At 41.0% G+C, this 24,476-nt stretch overlaps 1 protein-coding gene across 1 annotated transcript in view; it reads left to right on the forward strand.

Moving 5' to 3' along the window:
• The first annotated feature begins 388 nt into the window (after window positions 1–388).
• The window catches only part of LOC142032279 (melanopsin-like), a 32,788-nt gene continuing 8,700 nt past the window's right edge, over window positions 389–24,476 (forward strand). Inside the window, exons 1-9 of the mRNA XM_075030761.1 lie at window positions 389–444; window positions 4,530–4,620; window positions 9,731–9,873; window positions 12,124–12,257; window positions 13,781–13,984; window positions 14,409–14,580; window positions 16,215–16,370; window positions 17,500–17,607; window positions 23,396–23,570. Coding sequence (XP_074886862.1) covers window positions 389–444; window positions 4,530–4,620; window positions 9,731–9,873; window positions 12,124–12,257; window positions 13,781–13,984; window positions 14,409–14,580; window positions 16,215–16,370; window positions 17,500–17,607; window positions 23,396–23,570 — 1,239 coding nt within the window. The remainder of the gene's footprint in view (window positions 445–4,529; window positions 4,621–9,730; window positions 9,874–12,123; window positions 12,258–13,780; window positions 13,985–14,408; window positions 14,581–16,214; window positions 16,371–17,499; window positions 17,608–23,395; window positions 23,571–24,476) is intronic.

The following is a 24,476-nucleotide window of genomic DNA, read 5'->3' on the forward strand; positions in this document are numbered from 1 at the left end:
ATAGGTGACAGAATAGAAAAAATACAGAGGAGAGAATCCAGCAGGAACCAAGTGACCACACTGATGAAAAATATTAGCTATATGCATTTTTAAAAGTAGCATCAGAAAGACTATATTGGATTAGTATAAGTTATTAACATCTTGCCTTAACTGGTTTATTAGAGTGTGTTTTCATTTTGTAATCACCCTTTGAAAAGCTGATGTCAGCTGATGATTTTTTTTTTTTTTCCTCCACAGTCCTGAAAAATAAGCACATGTTTTCATGGGATCTGTTTAAAATGCAAGGCCCACTTTTCAGAGCAGTTTCTGCACACAGATCTTCTGGCAGCAGCTGAGTGGGTCTCCCCAGGCAGCAGAACAGTGCAATGAAAAAACTATTAATGTCTAGATGAGTTGCATGAAGCCAGAGGTGGCTGGTGAAGGATTCACTCTCAGTTATCAACAGTAAGGAAGAAAATATTCTCTTTTTTTTAAATAAAATATAAAAGTCTAGCGGTCCAGAAGCCAGAGTATATGTTCAAGCTTTTTGAAACCTCAGGGCAGGATGTTATATCCACTGGCACAGATCAGAATTTCAAATTGTGGTGCCAACATTTGTGGACAGACAAAGACATTTCTTCATGTGCTCATGTTAAAACCAGTAACGTGAGCAATCACCCGGCAGTTGCGCTCGCTGCTCCTCGGCCTGAAGCCGGGGGCTGGAGGAGCAGGAGAGGGCTTGGTGCAGGCAGGTGATGGGTACTGCTGCACTGCGTTGCCATCAGCGAACAGCGGCAGCCCATGAAATTGCGTTTGATGTGTGGTGGGCAGGCTGGAGTGGGGGCATCCTGGTCAGAGGCATCCATGGCTGGTGGAATGGGAGTGGCAGTCGTCTGGCAGCCTGGGATGAGTAAAATGGACCATGACGAACTACAGCAGCTCAAAGGAGGTGGAGAGGGGAGAGCAGCTCAGGTGAAGAGCCCGTGTTATGCCAAAGGGTTACAGTAAGAGTGGTTCAGAGCACTCTTGCCACCAAGTGGCAAACGTAGATGCGTAATAAGATAAAAACTTAAATATTTGCTGTAGCGTATAAATGATGTCTCCCTGAAGACTGCAAAATTTCTTATATTGAAGGAAATAACTCCGATATCATATTTTGACTACATATACTTTTCTTTAACATGCTCTAATGCTCTAAAAAATATATCCTGAGATTTCTGCCTACTGCTTTGTTGTTGCACTGTCCTAACAGTTATCCAGTCCCTCTTGGCTGAACAAATATGCACTGAACTGTAATAGTCCAGCTAATTTTGATGCAGTGTTAGCATTGATTAGATTGTTCAGCGTGCTGCCTGCCTAAGCACACATAGCTTGTGTTGTAATTTGAGGTGCATTTGGACATAGCATCAGATAATTTCGAAGGCACTTATGGGCAAGGGGACAATATGATGAGTGTCTTGGGGGTCACGTTAAGGATTGGCTGTGCTGGTGTGCAAGCCTGTGAGAGATGAGAAGGGGAAGATGGACTGAGCCCTCAACTCGACTGAGTATTAATAGCTTCTGGTAGTGGGCATTTATTTGCTTGTTTTTCAAAAACACTTAAGTCATGGTTGAATTTGGTTCTTCTAGGTTTTGCGCTCTCAGGTTAGATTTGGATGTGTTTAAATAGAACATAAAATTTCTGTAGAGGAAAATGTTGTGAAGACCTGGTTAATGTTACCTTCTTGATTATACAAGTACACCAGTACTGGAACAGAGATGCCCTCAGAAAATATGCCTTTGGTATCTTGCTTTAAAACTTTCAGATCTTGGAATAAAAATCTATTGCCTCAAGGTTTGATTATAGTAACTCGGATTAAGGCAGGGGAAAAAGTATGCTAGTTACTTGCCAGTGCTTTGCCACAAAAACAAGGGAGTGAGTAACACAGTGTTCCTCCCAAGGCCAGGTTGTTCAGGCACACTGAGTAGAATAACTTGTAAAACTTCGAGTAAGCCGTCATGTTTGCTAACCCCTACCCAAGTGGTGCAGAGAGTGCTCAAGCTGGAACACAAGCCAGCTTGTTTTTCAGCTGGGCTGATTTTTCTGTTGTTGTTTTCTTTTCTTTTTCTTTTTTTTTTTTTTTTTTTACTCAGAGAAGCAAATGTGTCTTTTATCCCTGATTTCAGTGGTGTGGCTGGGGATGTACATAGAAAGCAATGTCCATGGGCTTTCCAGAATAGACTTTACATTTTAAGGTTCTTTCAGTCAGTCTCCAGAGAGATGAAAATACGCCCTTAGATAGCTTTGTAACAAGCAGACAGATATTAAAACTTTACTTATTTTCATTTTTATTGTCTACTTCTGATTGCTGTATTATTCTCATATGAATAATTTCTATATCGTGTCTTAATTATAAAACATATGAATTATTAATACCCGTTGCTTACATCGACTCATAAGGCTGGATATGTGGGCATCTGAGTTTGCCTACCTAGTTGAGTATCTAACTGGTTTATTCTCGTGATACTGAGAACTTGATCAGGTTTTGATAGTTTTTCTCTTTGGGGTTTTTTGAGATTTTTCTACCCCACCAGCCATGTGCCATTAGATTTCTTGCAACTATAAGACATTTAAGCACAGATATTCAGGGCCTGAAAGAAAGCATCTTGTCAAACCAGGGTCTCTGCTAAACATGAGATCTTAAGGATACATACCCCAAATGAGTCTTGAAGTCAAATATTAAATGCTTTTTTCCAACTGGCTGTTCATTTCAGTAACAGCCCAGAAGCACTTGCTGGAATGGAATTAACTAGATACATATTTTATTATAGAAAAAAAATTCTCAGTTTTTTTCCACAAACTAATGACCTCAGTCTGGATAAATACACGTCTAGGTCTGGAGCAAATGCCTGACTTTTGTCCCTGGCTGCCTTTGCTATTTGTCCTGTTGTACGCAGCACTGGCAGTTCATGTTTTTGTTTGTCACTTTTGGATGAACTGCGTCAAATTCACATTTCCATTTGCTAAACCAATTGTCTTCTTGATTAAATGCACGCTATAAAAATGTGTCTGAGTGCTCCTGGCTTTGGCATGTGAACTGATTGGAATGAGCTGTGGAAGAAAAGTGTCACCCAGAGACTGATAAGAAAAGTAACTTTTCCACATGTGGATGATCACGGTTTGATTTGACTTTCTGACCAAATTAATCTGTACTTACTGTGTGGTGTTGTAATGCAGTACTGTTAACCAGAATAAGCAAAGTTGTTGTTTTGGGTTGGTTTGTTTGTGGTTTTTTTGTTTGTTTTAATACCCAAAGGTATTAACAATATTTTCCACAAGTGTTCATTTTAAATAAATCATATTTTGAAAAAAATCTATCACTAGCTCTACTATAGTCATCACATAGCAACAGTCTTCTGTTTGCTGATTCAAGAGTTCCAACGTACAAGATATTCATTAAGCCCCAAATTTTGTCATAATTTAAAACCAGATGGTGCTTCATACTGAAATTACCTCTTACATTGACAATCAGTGAAATTTCAAGGAACTTAGCAGGTATTACCTGGTAGCTGGCACACAGGGGTTGCTCCTGTCTCATCATACCTAAGTATTGTTTACTACTTTTCTTGAAAATTTCCAAGCGTAACTGTGTAGACTTAAGTTTTTTTGTACAGTAGAATGAAACTTCTACGTTGCAAATCCACATAGCAGGTCAGTGCAGGGAGGCGGCTAGGCTGTTAATTCACTCCCTTGTTAGTGCACATTAATCCCCCATGTAAGCAAGCCCTTACTTAAGCTCATTTCAGTGTAAATCATTTCCACGAGATGAGCTTGCATCCATGACCAAAATCAGAGCATAAATAAAGCTTTAGATACTTTTATATCCACCTAATGCCAATCATACCACCATTTCTGAATTCGATCCATTATTTTCTACCCCTACCAATTGAAGGGGACTTGCCCTTGCCCTCCTTTTTTCACCACAATTTTTTGTCTTCTGCATTGCAATCTTTGTTAATCTTACCAGCTGGAAAGCAGAAACAGATGGCTCTAATTATTTGGACATCGTTTTATCACTAAAAATCAAATTACAGAAGCTTTCATAGAATAACTTTCCTCATCTGTTAAGTTTTCCATCCTTATTTTGGGAGGAATAGACCAAGTTTATTTTTATATCTGGTGCCTGCTTCCTTTGCCAGCTAGTTGAGGGACAGCTGTTAATTGTTTATCCTCCATTTGCCTGCAGATCTGTTAGTTATCCTGCCAGGAAAAACCCTCTAAGCAGCCACGTAGGTGACAGCGTTTTGATGTTGTAGTCACATTGCATATAAGGGTAAGGCCACATCATGATTTATGTGAGTTGTCAGGTTCAACATCTCAGAGTCAAAACACAAGTGATTGGAGCATTAATTTAGAAGGAGCCAAACAAAGCGAGTACAAGATAGGCAAGCATGCCAGAAGCTGGCCCTGTTGCAATTACTGGCATCTTCATGGGCTGCTTGTTTACATTTGTATTTTTGAGTGAAACAGTCGGGTTGTTCCGGATGTTGTCTTTAAAATCTTCACTTAGGAAATGGACGTGTCTTCAGCAGAGTGCTTGGGATTCTGTCTCAGACTACAAATGGAGAGAGTCAAAGCCAACCTGGGGGAAAAAAGGACAGGTAAACACATCTCACATAAGCACTTGAAAACTCGCTTCACCCATTAAAGATTCAATATATTGGTTGAATAAAATGTAATGCCTACCTTCATTATCTTTATGTTAGATCACATCATTAAAGAGAAGGAGCAAGACTGTGGCTTATACAGAACAGGCTTTCCATTCTACATTTCGTGGGTGCAATGATACTGAGCACCCATAAACACAATTTATCGAGATAGATGTGCTGAATCTAGGGCAGCCGTGCATTACCATGGCAGTGTCTAACAGCTGTAGCTGGGGGAGCATCTCACAGCATGTCTTATAACTTTGTAAGTTTTCTGATTGCATTCTCAAGGGGTCTAAATTCACTGTTAATAAAATGAAAATGAATAGCCTCAAGTATAACTTGCACGGTGTACTTTAGCGGTTTGAGAGTGGTGGCATGAGATGGATCCAAAATCCATGCTTTGCTAAGTCTAAAAGGCAGGACCCTTCCACTAGAATCAACTGATTAACTGTATCCCAGCTGAAACCAGGACACCATACAGCATTTTGGTGCTAAGAGAGGCTAATATAGATACAAACTAGTAAGACACAACAGTGACTATATTAAATGCAACCTGCTGTACTTAGCTGCTGTCCTGCTTACCAAGTCATCTGGAAAGATTTGTAATAGTTTTTTGGGTTTTCTTGGGTTGGAAAGAGTCACAGCAACTTGGAATATTCTCCTATAGTTTAAATGTATTCTTATTACTGGGGAGAAATTAAAGTACCAAAAAAATGCATAGAGTGGTAACAGCTTTTGAGAATATCAGCAAAAACCAGCTTCTCATTAGAGCTTATCACCAAGCTTAGAAATTTTTCTCATATTTCTAGTCCTCATCTTCACAGAGTAAAATATTTACATTAGCAAGTATTTAGCTTGTTAATCAAAATTACCAAAAAGGCCAGCTTCTCAGAGCTGATACTGTAGGAAAAGAGGAAAGGCTTAGAGTTTGTGAATATCTTAAAGCCTTGATGATATTGATGATTTATCTCCAGTTGGGTGTTATTCTGTACGAAGAACAGGTCTGTATTAGAAAAGCAGCATTTGTTCAACAAAGTAGATTTTAAATTCTCAACCTTAAGAGTATTTAAACCTTTACTCTTAAAATTTTCTGTTGTGAAATTATGCCAAATTACTGAAATAAATTATGTGAGTAAAATGAGGTATAAATTCTCTTGGATTAGCTTGCAGCTATTTGTACTTGTTCAGCCTGTTTTATTTAGAAAATTTCCACTAGTTTAATGAAATTATTTTTTATCAAAGTTGAGGTTTTCTGCTGAAATATATATATATACACACACATACATAGATAGACACATTTATCTTCTTAGATCCAAATTACAGTGTTATAAATGGCTTTCTGTCTTTATCAGCTTGCCACATTTCATACAGCTGGATGCCTGCCACATCCTGCTGTCTCAGGGTAACACCGACAGAGTGAATAAGTAGCTGTCTTTTCATTCGGATCTTAAAGTTGTTCTTACTGCTATTAACATTGCAGCAAAAGTGGCCGTGGTATTTTATGGACTCTCCTGAAGGCAAGATCACTTCTCCAATGCCTGTGTAATCTAAACATCCCTCACTTTAGCTTCTCGCTGAGATTGCAGGCTCTTTGTAATCCCCAGTATTTATTACCTTCCAAATTTCACTCTGTAAGCATCAATATATATGTTTATATATTTTTAAATATATATATGTTTATATTCCATCCAGTATTGCCAGCAAACTGTAATCTGAGTTTACAAATGTGTCACATGACACATTTTTCAGCTTTTGACACAGCTCACCACCCGTAACTGAATAAATGAGGCCAAAATGTCCAAGTCAGCTTCTCTTCAGTAGAGAGATAAGGTGAGACACCTTTGGGTGTGAAATTCATAGTCCATTTCTCAAACGAGTTTCTGCAACAGCGAGTTCCCACATGGTGAAGTAAAGCATAATGCATACGACAGGCAAGTAGTACTTGCCCTGAATTACAACTTCTATATAATACTTCTCTATATAATAACCTTCTACATAGGGGTAAATCCTGAGCATGCCTAACAGATAAGCTAGAAAGGAAATAAAAAAAGGATCCTTTTCCTTCCTCCCCAGTTTAGCCTCTTTGGTATGCATTGCCAGAAATGAGGCAGGGTTCTGATTTAGTGCACGCATGCTGCTAAGAAGATTAGGTTTGAGGGAAGAGGAAAGGAGTTTAACATGGTTAATTTGCGTGCCCAGGCAGCGCCGCTCTAAAAGCACGGTGCCATCTGTGCCTGGTGCCACTGAACAGCCACGGCTGCGTTTCCTCACTGGCCCACCTCCCCACGTGCTGCCCACTCTTACACTACCTCTCACACCTTCTTCAAGGGTAAATGCTACACAGGGTGATGTTTTTTCTTGCTGCCTAATCACTGGGAATAGCACCAGCAGATGCTTCTTTTAATTTCTTTCTACTTTTACAGCGATGTTATCTTTGGTGAGCTGTTACGTTGGCAGTGGCCATCCTGTTATGGGTAGAGTCTGTCAGACCACTGAGAAGGCTTGAAAGCAGCCTTCTGCTTTGAAGCCATAGTTTTTGTACCACTTACCACATCACTTTAGCCTCAGGAGCTTTGCCATCAGCATTTCTGCTCCAGACCTTCTGTTGTGCGGATGCTCAGGGTGGGCTATGCATCTCACCGGGTGCTCCATCGCCAAATGCAGCCTGCCCCGGGGAGTACCCCCAGTGGGATCGTGCAGTTAAGGGGATAATGCCCACAGCTAGAACAGTTGTACAAGGAGGGAGCTGTAGTGCGTGTATGTATTGGTTTTGTGTGGCAAGGTTTTGGTAGCGGGGGGGTTACAGGGGTGGCTTCTGTAAGAAGCTGCTGGAAGCTTCCCCTGTGTTCGAGAGAGCCCATACAAGCCGGCTCTAAGACGAACCCGCCGCCGGCCAAGGCCGAGCCAATCAGCAATAGTGGTAACGCCTCTGTGATAACATTTTTAAGAAGGAAAAAAAGTTGGGACAGTGAGGAACAGCCGCCGGAGAGAGCAGTGAGAATATGTAAGAGAAACAACCCTGCGGACACCAAGGTCAGTGAAGAAGGAGGGGGAGGAGATGCTCCAGATGCCGGAGCGGAGATTCCCCTGCAGCCCGTGGTGAAGACCATGGTGAGGCAGCCTGTCCCCCTGCAGTCCATGGAGGTCCATGGTGGAGCAGATCTCCACCTGCAGCCCGTGGATGACCCCACGCCGGAGCAGGTGGGTTCCCGAAGGGGGCTGTGACCCCGTGGGAACCCCGTGCTGGAGCAGGCTCCTGGCAGGACCTGCGGATCTGTGGAGACAGGAGCCCACGGAGCAGGTTTTCTGGCAGGACTTGTGACCCCGTGGGGGACCCACACTGGAGCAGTGTGCTCCTGAAGGACTGTACACCGTGGAAAGGACCCACGCTGGAGCAGTTCGTGAAGAACTGCAGCCCGTGGGAAGGACCCACGTTGGAGAAGTTCATGGAGGACTGTCTCCCGTGGGTGGGACCCCACGCTGGAGCAGGGGAAGAGTGTGATGAGTCCTCCCTCTGAGGAGGATGAAGCGGCAGAAAATAGCGTGTGATGACCGTAAACCCCATCCCCGTCCCCCTGTGCCGCTGGGGGATTTGGTAGAGAAATCCGGGAGTGAAGCTGTGCCTGGGAAGAAGGGAGGGGTGGAGGGAAGGTGTTCTGAGATTTGGTTTTATTTCTCATTACCCTACTCTGGTTGATCTGTAATAAATTGAGTTAATTTTCCTCAACTGAGTCTGTTTTGCCCGTGACGGTAATTGGTGAATGATGTCTCCTGTCCTTATCTCGACCCGCAAGCTCTTTGTTATATCTCTTTGTTATATTTTTCTCTCCCCTGTCCAGCTGAGGAGGGGGAGTGATAGAACGGCTTTGGTGGGTACCTGGAGTCCAGCCAGGGTCAACCCATCACAGTGTACTTCATCGGTGAGTGAGCAATAATAGAAGGCAGAAAGGAGAAGCAGCAGTATGGGAGATCAGGGGCTAGCAACAGGGCAAAAAAAAAGGCTGTTCTCACCATTTTTGAATGGCCACTTAAATACTACCAGTGGGGTGATAGTTATCATCTTCAACCTGTTCTGTCACCCAGCTCCTCTCCCGCAAGGCAAAATTAGCCTTGTCCCACACTCTGCACATCGCTGAGCTGCACAGCAGTGAAACGTGGCGATGCAAAGCAGGTCCTTGGCTGTGACAAGGTGCCATACCTTTGACTAAGCTGTCCAGATCTGACTGTGTGTGTGAGCGCTCTGCCTGGCTTAGCTGCTTTTGACTTGGTAAATAAGAATCTCCATCAGGCAATTCGGACTCTTCTCATTGATAATACTAATGAAAGCTGAGTGGATTAGCTGTAGGCTGCCCTGCTGCTGAATTTAGCTATTGATAAATCTGAATTTGTTTAAAAAAAAAAACAACCACCATGGAGAGAGTTGGTGGGGATTTATTTATGTGCCGGAGATAAAGGGCAGTGAAAGAGCTGTCAAGACTATTTAATGTATTTGCACTTACACAGGCAATGCTACTGCTGCTGTTTTACCTCTGATCTCCTACCTTTTCCATGGGGAATTCCCATGTTTCACAGCACTGTAAGTTAGTGGATAAGGAGCTTGGGGAGACCCAGGGGATTTCATGTTTTTAAGTGTGGGATTTGCTATCAGTGCTCCTAATAAAACCACAGTATGACAGGCTATTCCTTGTTGAACTGAAGTTTGTATTGTCAGCTAGCTCTGCGCCCCAAAGTGCAGCAATTACCCAGAGTGAGTTTTATGCTAGCACATCTTTGCCTTTTTCACATCATCATTGTAATGCCCTTAGTATTTTTTTTCAGTCTGTTTTCCCTGGGTTTTTTTCTTTTTATTTTTTTTAATATAATTATGTACTGTTAAAGTAATGAAGGCTACTTGAGGGAAACTTGATTACAGGGGATGTGAAAAGAGCTCAGAGCTGTGTATTTGATTGGCATGAACTGTGAAAGCAAATGCTCTGCCTTGCTTTGACAGGCTGAGCATGTGTCCCCTGGAATAAGTGTCCTGAATGGGCTAACCTTTCCTTTTCCTCTGTTTTCTATTCAGGGTCTGAACATGGGCACCCAGCCACACCCCGTGACCAAGGCAGAGATCCCCGACCATGTTCTTTACACCGTAGGAACATGTGTGCTCATTATTGGCTCCATTGGCATCATTGGAAACCTCCTAGTTCTCTATGCATTTTACAGGTACAGAAATTCGTTTTATGGTTAATCTGACTGGCCCTGAGGTTCATGTGTTCCTGTGTGCAGGTGCTCTGCATTGGTTATCTCTTGGATCAAATCTCCGAGCAAAGGCTGATGGCAATAAATGGGGTAGGGGAAAGCTCCCCCTCGCCCCCATCCACGCGCATCACTGATAACCTCAGTGTAAATTCCTCATGTTTTAAGGAATCAGAGAAAATAAATACCTTGTTCTATAAACAATTCCAGTTGAAAGTTTAAAGAAGAGTTTAATACTTTTAATGATAGAAACCACAGTCTCCCTGTTGCAGCCTTCTTCACTCACCCTGTAGAATTTGCAGAAATACTTGACAAAAACTGACGCTCTTCCCAGCAGCCCAGATGTCCTGGAAGGACCAAGAAAGCAGTGCACAACATGAAATGAACTCATGACATCAGTGTATTCCCTGCTTCAGGCAGATCATAGGATTTCTGTCAGTTTGTGTGCTTGCTTGGCATCTGCCAGTGTAATAGACAGCCAAAGCTACTGCAGCTAGAGTAAGCAAAAATCTCATGGAAAAAATAGCCTTCTTCTGTCCCACACTGTGAGGCTGGATTTCAAAATCCTCCTTGTTCACTCTTTGCTGTCATCATGCGTGTTGATGCAGAGGGGGCTTACAATGCTACCTACACCAGTGGGTTAATGAACAAAGTGTTAGTTTCATATTTATATGAGATAGAGGAGAAATGGAATTCCCTGCAACTGTAGATACCTTCATAATTTTTGAAATGCAGTGCAAGCTCTCCATTTTTCTTGAAATGTGTTTGTTTTAGCTGTTGTAATAAAAGCATTAAATAGTCAAAGTAGGAAAATCTCCATAGGCAGATGAGCACCTGTGAAGGTGTGAACTCTGCACCCTCTCTCACCCAGTTGTTGCAGGCAGTTATGTGAGCCAAGATTTTGTAGAATTGCAGCAGCTTTGAGATGCCTTTCTCAATTTCTTTTTCAGTATGTCTTTATCAGCATGAGGAAAGAAATTCATGTTAACTGCAAATACTGATATTTTAAAGCACATCAGAAAGGCCTCAGTTGTTCAACTTTCTACACTGAAGGAGGCGTTTGGGGGAAAGGAAAAAATTATTTCAAACTATTGAGAACTACTGCATGCAGGTTGCAAGAACAAAGCTATTTATAAAATCTTGCTTTCTCCCTGTGTCTCACAGAGTGTGCCACGTCACCTCTTTTTGTATTACATCTACCTAACACTGTGAAAAGTCCTGAATTCAAACTCTAGTTGTCAAAGGTCTTTACTTCATCATGCAACCAATACAGTGGTTCACATTGAAGGACTACTAGTTCAGCGTTACACCTTCTCAGTATATCCCTCAAAAGTGCCGGTTTTAAGGTAGATTTGGGTGAGATGAACTCACAAATTAATTTAACTTTCCTAGTGGTACATAATATTTGATTAGAGCAGTAAGGGCATATTCAACCTAATAACCCCAAGTAGAAGTGAGATGTTCTTTATCATGTTACCAGTCTTTACTCCTCTTAGCCAGAGCCAAGGGTAATCTTGAATACCAGCTGAAATTTCCAAGGAGGTTGCAAATCCAGATATCCCTAAGAAGTGAGACTATGTGAGGTGGTGAGACACGGGGAAAAAAACTGGAAGTGATGTTTGTTTTCTTTGGATAAACTTTGCTTGCAGACTGGCTGCTGCTTTCACACTCCTTGTGGTGTTTAATGTTACCTGTTCATCTGCAGCTGAGAGCTTTTGCTCTCTCATATGAGATGTATATGAACAAAAGTATTTTTTTCAAATCTCTGTGCATGCTCTGCTTGTGCCATAGCATTTTGCAAAGGGTCATTCAGTTAGTGAGTCTTCAGGTCAGCAGCTTTTTAAAATTCACCAAAAGTACATCCTTTGGCTCTGTAACCTTCTTCAGATCCCGCTCTTGTGCAGTACAGGACAGGCTCGGTGTTACTGTGCTTATATGGAACTCCTCTTCTCCTGAACAAATCCATAACTCAAGACAGCTGGAATTCTCCTCAGTTTGAAGAGGAAACAATCCATTTTATCCTCCTTGCTATTGTCAGTCATCATTTTGAAATGACTACATCTGTAGCTGCAGTAATTGACTGATGATTAACAATTGATTGACTTGTAAGTAACCACTGATTGCAACCTCGATAGTTGTTTATGCTAGTAAGCAAAGTTATAAAGTTAACTGTTCACTTTATTTATTTAAATATCACGTATTTCTCATGTTTTTAAGCAACAAGAAGTTGAGGACACCCCAAAACTACTTTATAATGAATTTGGCTGTGAGCGACTTCCTGATGTCGGCTTCTCAGGCACCCATGTGCTTTGTCAACAGCTTGCACAGAAAGTGGATATTTGGAGATATAGGTACTTTTCAACACTAATTCATACCTCACCAGCTCTACACTGTCTGCAGCCTATTTTAGCTATAACAATCTTGGCTTATGCCGTGGAGACAGTAGCACAAGGCTCTTGAGTGACAACCCAGGGTCTTGACATCAGCAGTCAGCATGATGGCACATGTTTTGTGTTATAGGTTTGATCCTTTCATCTTACTTATTTTGGAAAGAAAAGAGTCAACATCAACATGTAATCATATTACCTTTTAGCTTGTAAGGGCAGTTGCTATGGCTGAAGATGGGTAGAAAAGTTTTATTAAGTCATAAATATTTCTGTCTATGTTAGTTTAAGAGGGAGTTAATATATTTATTTAGAAATGTATGTTGATATTCATTAGCATGCTACTAGGAATATCACAATTAATTAAGAGATTTAAATAACGGCCATCAGTTGAGGGCTCTGCAAATTCAAGCTCCTTTCTTTCCAACTGCAAGAAAGAAAAGGTGATGCATGCTCACACTGTAGCTGAAATGTGAGCATAGCACATTCCTCAGAAGGCTTGATGCTCTGCTTGGTACTGCTCGTCATGTCATTGGGTGAAAATTTGCACCAAGTAGTGGTTGTGTACTGGTGGAGCAAGCCCAGAAGCCATGTATTATTTAGCAGCACAGAATGGGCACTTCTTTAGTTTGAGGATGTTTTTAGTCTTGCTCATCCCCTTAGATAAAATCAGAGTATATGATCATGCTGCCATAAATGAAGCAATTGATTTGGGTTGAGTGGCATTTGGTCCTTAATTGCAGGTTACTTACAAAGATTTTAGAAGAAGTCTGCTTTAAGGGTGCATCTGGTATTTCAGCTGTCTGCCATTCCTGGTGGACTATTGTCTCTAACCACACGGGGTGACTCAAGATCTCAAAAAATGAACAATCATTCAACACAGGTTTCTGAATCAAATTAGGGATAGTATAACTACAAGTTTTCATCTGCTAGTGCAATGCCTGAATGCACGGGGGGGAGGGGGGAATGGTTTCATGTAAAAACTGTCAGTTTTTTCAAAAAGTGCTGCTATTCAATATAGGAGCTGGAGCTATGTTTTACAGCTGGTCTTTTAGCCATCAGATTTAAACCACTTCTACATTTTTAAGCCGCATAAACCAAAGTCATTTTTTGAAACATCCATCTGTCATTAGCAGACAGATGTCTGCTGCAGCCTGTTAAGATCAATATATTGGGCAACAGTCCAGGAAAATGTAACTTTAATTAGATTGGATTTTCTTTGAGGCAGTTTTCCATTGACAAAAAGTTCTCAGTTGCAGCCTGCAGTGGAGAGTAGGACTTGTTAAATATGTAGGTTTGTATTTTATTAATATTTGTGGCTTTTTCTAATAAACATTTAATAACTATGAAATTGTAAGGCTAAGAAAATTCTTCTAATGGGAGAGAAGTCCTGAGCCAGGAAAAAAATGGGAGGTTTACCATGTCAGGCTCTGAGAGAAAATATGCATCTGTTTTAAGAAAATCCCTGACATTGCCATTTTCTGCTTCAGGCTGTGACTTGTACGCTTTCTGTGGGGCACTCTTTGGAATAACCTCAATGATGACTTTATTAGCTATTTCTGTTGACCGCTACCTTGTGATCACTAAGCCCCTACGGTCCATACAGGGGTCTTCAAAGAAACGCACCGTGCAGATCATCGCTGTCGTGTGGCTGTACTCGCTGGGATGGAGCGTGGCTCCACTCTTCGGGTGGAGTATGTTGTCTGCTCTCTATCTCTTCTACTGTTCCCTATGTGGTCTGTTTTAGCCTTGATCAGGGTATAAAAAAATGAGGTTTTGGATAAATTATTGGGTGGATGCCTAGCCGCCACGTGATTGTTGTTGTACTGTGTAACTGCACCTATTGCACTGCAGATACGCTCCTCCCCCTGACCCCCATGTTCTATTCAAGCACAACAAATTGCAGATGCAGTATTAGGTGTATCTGAGGGTCTGGCAGTCAGGACCTCCTCTCCACATGTGCACTTGCATTCTCAGACCACACATATAATACAGCCAACATAGCTCTTGAAGACTATGTATATAGTACAGGTTTTATTTTAAGTGCTCAGTTGTTAGATCAGCAACTGCGCAAGCTTTGGGTGTATGTGTGAATAATGTATTCCATGTATTTCATAGGTTCCTACGTGCCTGAGGGCTTGATGATATCCTGTACATGGGACTATGTAACCTACTCCCCTGCAAACAGAAGTTACACCATGATTTTATGTTGCTGCGTGTTTTTTATTCCCCTGATAATAATATTCCATTGTTATTTATTTATGTTCCTGGCCATAAGACGTACTGGCAGGTAAGCAATATAGCTGAAATAAGTAAATCTCCCTTTTCTTGTATTGAGAAGATTTTGTCAATTTCTTTAGCTGCAGAAAAATCTGAATCAAAAATTAATCTGAATTGAAATTGGAAATAGTGGTAGATTATTAACAGCTGTAACTGGAGAAATATTTTTGCCAATGTCAAAACTGGAATGGATGTATGTATTTTGGATTAAGGAAAGAAGTCTCTGGTTGTTCTAATCTTATCCCAAAGTGTGGTAATTAATAGTACATCAGATAATTTGATAGTTTGGATTAGTTGTATTTCAGACTTGCAATACAAGGAACACGGTCCTTGTGCATTCCAGCACAGTTTTCAGCCCCAAGGGATGATGAATAGCATGTAACAATGGGGGCATCATCTGTCTTTGAGCTGCTCTGTAAACATAACAGTCCTCATATTTTTTTGACAGTTTTATTTAAGGCAGGCATCCCAGAAAACCTTGTGGTTCACTCAAGCATCACAACTGCATGCATAATATCTGGCTATGCTTGTTAGGACACTTCTTCCACCCCCCTCCCCAAATTCTTGGTCTATATTTGAAATAAAAAACCCAGCAGAGTGTTAGATCTGTAAAGTAACTTCATTTGGCCAGTTATTTTTCTCCTAATGAGCACATGACTTATCTTTGGTCTGATCCAATACCAGCTGGATTTGTGAGTCCTTCCCACTGCTTGCAGTGTCATCAGCTCCGATGGCTTTTCTCTGCGCCTATCTGCAGGCACTCATTGAAGTCATTTGGCTTCACAAGGCTAAATTTTTGCAAGCATGTTTAACTGTATGCCTAAATTGAAGTTCTTACTGAAATCTATTTTTTGGCCTTGGTCTTGGTTTTTACCATGCTTTGTGTATGCATATTTGATACCAAGCGAAGGAGCAAAGAATGCATACTTAAAACAATCGTGTCTTGTACACCCGTGAAGCACAGTGGCCACATGATTTTTCTATGCCTTTTGCTCACTAATACAGTAAACTCTCTTTATGGATATGTTCACAGTGCACCAGGAAGCAGTTTGTTACCCCGCTGGCTGGTAATTACTGTCTTCAGCCTGAAAAATATCTTCATTTAACAACATTGATATGTAAAAATTGTTATTTCTATGCTAAACTATATAAAATGCTAAACCATATAAAAGCATTTTTTTAATAAACTGTGGGGTGTTTGTATGATGTGAGAAGATAATTTGATGGGACATTTTTTGGCAAAAATATTAGGACTGCCTGTTGTAGTCCCCCCTGAAAATACTCTTCTCCAGTGAATAAATCTGCAGGGAAGTAAAAATGTCCCTGTAAGGGCAAGGTACCAATTTCTTCACCCTCCCAACCTGAAACCCTCCTTGTGTTAGAATAAGGACACAGCAGTCCCATGCTGTAGTCTCAGGACTTCTGGCTCAGTCCCACAGGCAAGCAAAGATCAGACAGAATGCCTGGGACCATTTTACTATATTAATTACCTTCTAGAGTTTTTAAATATCAGAGGACAGAAGAGTTAGAGCAGGCAAAGATGAAATCTGCTTCATTTTGCATATTGCTGAGAACTTATTGGAGATGTTGCACCTCGCTTTTTCACTCTTCTGCTGACATATCTGTACTTTTTTCCCCTCACAGAGATGTTCAAAAGCTGGGGTCCTGCAGCCGGAAATCCTACCTCTCTCAGTCCATGAAGAATGAATGGAAACTAGCAAAAATTGCTTTTGTGGTCATCATTGTGTTTGTCTTGTCCTGGTCTCCGTATGCTTGTGTCACCTTGATTGCCTGGGCAGGGTAAGTGGAAACATAATCCAAAGAGCATAGGTTAGTCTGAAATAGAAGTATGATTAGTACTGTTACCCACAAGAAGATCTCCTTTTTGAAAGGGTTTAAAAGAGGTGATACTGCATTCTTCACTAGATCCTTGTGGATAAAGCCAGAAAAGGGATTATTTTTCTATGTGTTTTAAAACTACTATGACTTTTTACCTGCATTTTTTGGTACATATTGTTTCCTCTCCCCCATGATACTTTCTTTGTATGAATTGGAGGAGTTACCTCTTTTCTCTCCTAATACCTGTTCTCTCAAGAAGCTTCCTCCATACCCTGCTGCCTCTCACAGAGGGCAGAAAAGAGGTTATATTCCCTGATATTCACCCCTGAGTTCCTGTCTTCCTCCAACTGCTCTCCACTCCAAAGGGACCTGTTGTCTTGTCAGTGCATGTTCTTGATTTCAAGGTCAGGTTGGACAGGGCTTTGAGCAACCTCATCTAGTGAAAGATTTTCCTGCCCATGGCAGAGAAGTTGGACTAGATGATCTTTGAAGGTCCCTTCCGACCCAAACCATTCTGTGATTCTATGCTATTAATTGTGATTATCCTGCGCTGACATTGATCACATGTGCCTGACCGTGGGAGCTTAAAGTCAAGAGGAGAATAGTGGTTTCAAACCACTTCCAGTTCTCTCTTCCTTCTGCAGTTTTTGCAACTGAGTCATTGACACCCATTACTGTGCAACAGGTGTTGCTGCTGAAAGATTTTTAGGTTTGATTCTGTTTTCTTCTTTTCTTCACCATTCCCTTTTCCCAGATGGTCACAATAGGGGCTGTTTTGGTGGGTTTGGGTTTGGGTTTTTTTGCCTAGTGTAGAAACAGGGAAGGTGATTCTTTGTGTTCCTGGTCATCCTCAAATAGATAGCTAATTATTTGCATGTCTTTCATCCTTTCCAAATGAATGAAACCAAGTACACAGTGTCAAATGCAAGCCTTTCATCTGAGCAAAGAATGCATTTGAATGAATTAACATTTCAGGGGTATTTCTTATAAAGAGATAACAGCACAAAAACAGTCAAAAAGAGTAATATGTTTTAGAAATTTAATATTAATCCATGACATAACTGCATGTAATGTTTTTGCTTTGCTTTAGTCGAGGTAACACCCTGACACCATATTCCAAATCTGTGCCAGCAGTTATTGCCAAAGCTTCTGCAATCTACAACCCCATCATATATGCAATAATTCACCCAAGATACAGGTACAGTAAACATATAGGTATGTGTATAACTGTACATGTAAAAGAGTTTTTTACAATGAACAATCTACCCTCATTCCCTCAGCCTCACCCCATGGGGTGCGTGGTCCCGCCCTGCCCACCCCATGATGGGATCCATGTGGTCAGACCCTGCACCACATCCACCTGGTACAGGGTAGCCCAGACTGCACATGGAGCTCCAGATGTGGCCTCCAGATGTGGCCAACAGAGGAGAACAGTTCCTTCTTCCACCTTTCTTCCCCCTCACAACCCTGCTCTGTCCTGTGGAGCTGCACAGCACCGTGACTTACAGGAGGAGGTGGTGATGCTCAGGGTCATCTTTTGCCATACCAGAGCCAGCTGCTAAAGAGCACTCTCCAGATAATGGGCCCCAATCAGCAGGGCTCAAAAATCACATCATCACCAATATAAGAAGCTATATATGCATATGTTTGAGGTTTAGTTTTCTGAATTACTTAAGTTATTCTCTGTACACCAACTTCAGTACTAATGTAAAGAAGTTGCTGGTCTTTGGGAGAACCTCTGTAAGAAGCAAACAGCATTTTCATAGAAGTTCTGTGCAAGGTGAGAGCTGTAGGAAGCTGGTAATCCAGGCAGAGCTCCCTGCAAATAAGAAAATTTTCCAAATATGCTGAAAATACTGAAAATATGCAGGCTGCTAACTTTGATTAACAAGTTTTTACCTTGAAAAAATAGAGCAGACATTTCTGAAATACTCTACTTTGTGGAAGGAAATCTCTTCTGAAGGCTGTCTTTGTATTTGTTTCATTTAGTTGTTTTAGGAAAAGGAGTTCTATTCTTTACCTTTTTCAAAAATATTAGCTGTGACTTAAAAAAAAAGTAAGTTTTACACTACGCTAATGGGGTTCAATGGGCAAAATGTAATGTTGATAACTTCTGTGAAACAATTCAGGGTTTTTTGCAGATATGAAATATTTCTGAACCTATGCCTTCATAAGCAAATTATACTATAATTCTACTTGTTATTACAGATATCAATTACTGTATATTTTAAAACAGAACACTGTGCCAACCCAGCACAATTTCACTGACAAATACTCAAACACTATTCAATCTCAATAACCTGCATGGTTAGCCAACTTTTCTTGCCTTTTTGTTTCCTTCTCAAGACTCTCACAGCCAGTGAATAAATTTCTGAGCTGAAAGGTATGAATTCCAGTTTTTATCCAGGCCCTCTGACTGCAGTAAGGTAAGGGATAGATAGTATAAAGATAACTTATTCTCACAGAGTAGATGATTAGAAAGGTAACAATGCATTGTAAAAACAGATTTCCATGCTGTCACTCTGAAACCTACAAGATTAGGTGAATGATAATTTAATATACCATAAAAGACACTCCTCCAAAGAATCAGAAACCTTTCCTTTTGCAGAAGAAGGTCCATTATAATCTCCTTTAATAACTTCTCCAGAGCATCCCAATTGGTCTGCAGAGTCCAGCTCAGCCTTCCCCAACATTTAGGAAAAGCATGAGAAGGAACCAGCTTGCATTTCAGAAAGGTCACCTACTCTTTAAGCTAGCTACAACCTGGAGGCATGCATAGTATGGACACAACAAAAATGATTGTATCTTCAGTTGTGTGGTCATAAAAGGAGTTACAAAGTACTTTAGCAAGGGAATAAGATGGCATGGTGTTCTGCTGAATGGTTTCAGACACGGATAAACTTACCCTGCATTTCCCAGACAATATGCAAGCTGAAACTTCTTTTTTGAAGTCAACATTTTATTTAGAAATGTCCTTTCAGCTTCAGCTGAGAAACATATTCAAGTATTGGCAAAGTAAGTCACTTCTGTTAAAACTTCTGAAATACTTGGTTTCCAAAAATCCAGCAAAATTAGTTTTGGGGTGTTTGTTTCTTGAGTTTTTTGTTTGTATATCGTAAGGAAAGGGATACAATTCCATTGTGTTCTCAGCCCTTTCTCCAGCATTAGGTGGGCTTCTAAATATTTTTTTTCACCTTTATGACTTACAGCAGTGTACTCAGAAGAAGCTATACCTCACACAGAAGATATAGCTCAGAGCTTGTGATTCCTCCTGTAGATGTACGTGAAGTGTTTTTGAAACATCGCAAGTGAAAAATACTTATAATATAAACAGAAAAATGCTTGTAACGGAACTGCTATTCAGCATGTCTCTAGGTTTTTCTGCAAATCATTCAAAGTGTATCTACCACAAAGGGATGCTGTGTCAAAAGTTCTGATGAAACACAGGGATGCCATGTTGGTAAACATGATAAATGTACAAAATGCCACTAGATGGCAGGGTTAGTTGTTGGCATGAGGTTTGTCTCATCCAAGAAGTGGAAAAGCTGCTAAGTTATATTGACTGAAAACTAGGATTTTGGAGCTGGAAATCGAGTTCATTGTTTTGAATGTCTGATGAATGACAGTGTGGTTGTAAGAACAGTTAAAGTTTCTCAGAAGGCTGGTGGAAATACACCCAGAAATGGTGAAACCATATATTTTGTTTGAAAATGTCTGCTATCGTAACTAATATCATTTTGCATCTTCCAAAAACCTGAGTCTGTCTTATTTTTTGAAGTTTGCAGAGCATTTTAGTTTAGAATAGGAGAATGTCTAGTCTCTGATGGCTTGCAGAAGTTGAATGAGAAGTTTAGCATGGCTGGCTGACACATTATGAACCTGGTATTTTTTTTCTGATCCAAAGCTATTGTGTTCAGTGATTCCTTATATTATTTTTGCAAGGTCAAGTGAGTGTTTTCAAAGCAGATACTATATAGTGTACTGCTTCAATTAGTCTTTTTCCTACCAGCATCGGCTTTTCTAAGACTGTATTAAGAAAAATGCTGGAGTCCACACCAGGATTTCAGACACTGTCTTAAGAAGTGTTTTGTTTTATTTTTTTCCCTGCTTCCTAATTTGTATTTCTAGATGTATCAACAAGAGAAGTGTTTATGGAGTTGTTGTGAAGACATTTCATAGACTTGGGAGTCATCCAGCCGTGAAAAGAAGTAATGTTGGGTCCCTCATGATGAATCAAACATGCAGTTTTAAAACTGAAAAAGCAGCTACAGTACACCACCAAGTCAGCTGGTGAAAATATATTGGCAGAACCAATTTTGCTTGAACAGTGAATAATGAATATGTATGTAAAGATCAGGGTTTCTGGATAATTTCCAAATCTTCTAATAATTCACATTATGCCTTGAAAGTAATTTATCCAATGATGGATAAATGGGCCCGTCTGTTCACACCCAAGACTTAAGGGTTTGGGCAGTGGATGAGTAGCCATTTTGTATTGGAACTACTGAACTGAGATAAATCTAAGTTATTTTCCAAATCTTTCTAGAAAGAGGCATCTAGAAATCAGGATCCAAAGAGTTCAGATATGGCTCAAACCCATGATGTACCACTACCAAAACAAGATGCTTTTTTTTTCACAGAGAATTGCTGTCACTGCATTGTAACAGCGCAACAAATCAAACAAGTCTTTTTGTGGGGTTTCCTTACCTTAAGCAATGAAAGTACATTACAATGAAGGTAACTGAAAATGTAAGAGTGACCTTTGTGTTAGCACTTGGCTTTTAAGAACTGGTCTGAGAGGTTAATTGTTATATACATCCCTGCCCACCCGCTCCCCACCACTATAGAGGAGAAAAACACTTCTCTCCCTGGTAGGTATCACTGGAGGTAACAAATGTAAGTAAGGAAATGTATGCAAAGTTTTAATTCATGAAATGCTGTTTTGTGGGGGAAGAAAGTTTTCACTCCCTTAACAACCTGTATGTGAGAGAACGTCACTTGGCTGTGTTAAAGTTATTGCAGAAACTTCCTTAGATTTTGGAAGTTTTAGGTTTTGTAATCATTTATTCATAGCAAACAGGGAAATTCTACATCTCCATGTCTCCAATTTGCTCCCAAGTGAAGCACAATTATACAAAAATCATTCATTCAAAACTACTCCATCACAAATAACTGAATAATCATGAATAATTTTGATTTGCAGTATTTTCTCAAAAATTTGTTTGCAATTACTACATATTTGACTTTGGGTGACTGTCTTATTTCAGAGAATTATAAAAACATCATTAAATAAGCACCTCAGTTTATACCTATTTTGTGTTTCACACGTACAGTATTAAAACTCCCTTCAAAATCTGTATGTTCATCCCAGCCCACAAAATATCCCTCAACAGCCCTCCCAAATATTAGTAAAATTGAGACTCTGGTCCCTCAAGACATCAAAATGTTCTTATGTTGTCCATGAAAATTCACCATCAGACATAGACTTCCTGAACGTCCGGTGTGAGGAGGTCTCTGTATGAAATCCCACTTAATAAACAGGATGGTACATTTTACACCAACTTGAAGTTATTGAATAGTTTACAGCCCCAGGTAGGCTGTGGCAGACATCAAAAGCTACAGCTATGTCTGAGGGAAGTGGTTCAGCTTCTCAGCTGGGGAAAAAAGCTGGCAGCTGCTTTTCAGTGCTAGCCTGACATCTTCAACATGAAAATGAACTTATGGGGGGTTGGCATTTTCTTGTGTCCTGTAAAGGCTTGCTGATTCTCAGAATTTTTTATTTTCTACACAACATGAGCTCTTTCTTTTTATCCAGGAGCATGTAGGCAGCCTCCTGCACCCCCAAGCACCTCAGTGGGGCTCTGCCAGCTCACCAACAGGCATCTCAGCAGAATCAGGAATGATGATGCGGGCAGAAAGCTTCCTCTTTTTTTGGATTGACAAACTAGTGATCTCATCTTGTGATCCCAGAATCAGATCTCTGAGACTTTAACATGTACGATCTTTTCTGAGAGTAGAAATGATAATTTAAAATGTACTAGTTATTCAACAAGCCTGGTAACTATAGAAGCAAAGCTTTTACAATATACATCCACTTGACTTGCATCTCAGTGTAAAGTCAATATATTAACATCCTCCACTGATCTGTAAGTCCTATGCATCAGTTGTTTTCCACGTGCCTTGTTGCTGCCTTGCTTCTTGACTTGTTCATTTAGTTTTGTGCCAGTATTAGCTTCATCTGTTGGGCTGAAATAATGGGTTGGGAGGCACTGGGGAGGTGTTATACCAAATGCAGTGCTCTGGCTAGCATCACCCTGCCAGTCCTAGGCAAACAGCAAGGAGCAAGGCCAGCTGGCATTGAGCAGGGGAGGCTCTTGGGCTCTTCTGCTCTATGTAGGGTCAGGGCTTTGGCTAGGAGGAATAGATTCATACAACCATGACTGAGATTATTATTTAATGAATAAGGCAGGTTTTAAGTTCTTTGGGGCCTAGATCATCCTTCTCCTCCGTGCTTGTATGGAGTGTTAATTCCTGATAGGAGTTTACAGGAGCTGCCGTGATACAAATAAATAACAATATCTGATTCTCCTGGTCCTCTCCCCTTTCCTTTATTCCCTCTCATTCTGTGCCTTTGCACAGTGAAGTTCTTCATACCAGCTAACCTGAAAGATTTCTGCGTTAATCTTTTAATTAAATTAGAAGCAATGATGCTCTTCAAGATATTTTCAATTCTTATTACTTACCATGCAGCTCTTCCATACGTGTTTTGACACAAGGTCCCAAAGCCACCTGCTATTTTCCTTTCAGCCTCTTGAGCAGTTTCCACTAGATATACCATGCTGTTTTCATGTAGTCTTTAAGACCTCCTCAACCAAAACAGAAGCCGTGCTGATGTTATGGAAAGAGACGGTACTTTCCCCAAATGATTTTCAAAGCCGTGTCATCAATGTGCCATTTGTTTTTTTTCTTCTCCCATTTTCCTTCAGAAAAACCATCCACAATGCTGTTCCCTGCTTGAGGTTCCTAATACGAATATCGAAGAACGACCTCCTGAGAGGCTCCATAAATGAGTCATCGTTCAGGACCTCTCTCTCCAGCCATCAGACTCTTGCTGGCAGGACAAAGAGCACTTGTGTTTCATCAGTTTCCACTGGAGAAGCTGTAAGTCTTTCCTTGTTTCCATAAAGGACAGTGAGTATAATGTTTCTCTGACTCCCCAGATAAGTGACTCTATAAATACATATTCAAAATTAGAGAATGGAAAAGGGGGTGGGGTAGCTAAATTTTTTGGGTTGTGGGAGGTCATTTCTGCAAAGCCTTTCTGGGAGTTCATGTGTCATGATTTCTGATCAGAAAAAGCATCCAGGCCAGCATATCTGCATGGTTCAGATGCTTACTAGCACTATGGATGTGCAGGTTAAGTCTTTAATGTGAATTAAAAAGAGCCATTGTCAGGCAATCCCCACATCACCAACCACTTCCTATAATTCAGTGTCTGAGGGGGTTGGAGGACAGGAAAACAGTCTCCCATCCAAAATTTTCTAACCTATCCAAAAGCTGTCTTATTATTTTAAAGGATGTCCATTTTCTGTAGGACAGGAGACTTTTTTATTTGTTTCCCTGGATTTTAACCATAAGGAGTGGAAAAATCCTGCACCTGGGGCAAGGGTGGGGTGTTTTGTAAGCAGCATACCCCAAGTCTCAGTAAGGCTGGTGACTGAGGGAGTTAAAAATAAAAGGATCCCTCGGGATTCTTCACAGCCCCTCTTGGCATGACCTTGCCTGCCCCTCTAAGTCACAAGAAGCCAGCCTTGCCCGCAGAGGTGCTGGGAAGGTGGCTCCCAGAGAGGGATGGCAGCCGTGGCAGGGGCCAGGCTGGGGCAGGCCCTCCCGGGGACCTGCCTCCCAGAGCAATGGCTGCGGTCAGTAACCTTTCACAAAGGTATAAATCACCGTGACAGGCTGAGTGGCAAACTCTTGGCTCTCCCCTTGAGCCAGGTGGCAGCGGTCTGAGCAAGGATGGGGCCCGGCTGTTTGCGTGCTGTGGCCTGCGGGCTGCTGCTTTCC

Source organism: Buteo buteo, chromosome 1, assembly GCF_964188355.1.
Source record: "Buteo buteo chromosome 1, bButBut1.hap1.1, whole genome shotgun sequence".
Lineage (NCBI taxonomy): Eukaryota > Metazoa > Chordata > Aves > Accipitriformes > Accipitridae > Buteo > Buteo buteo.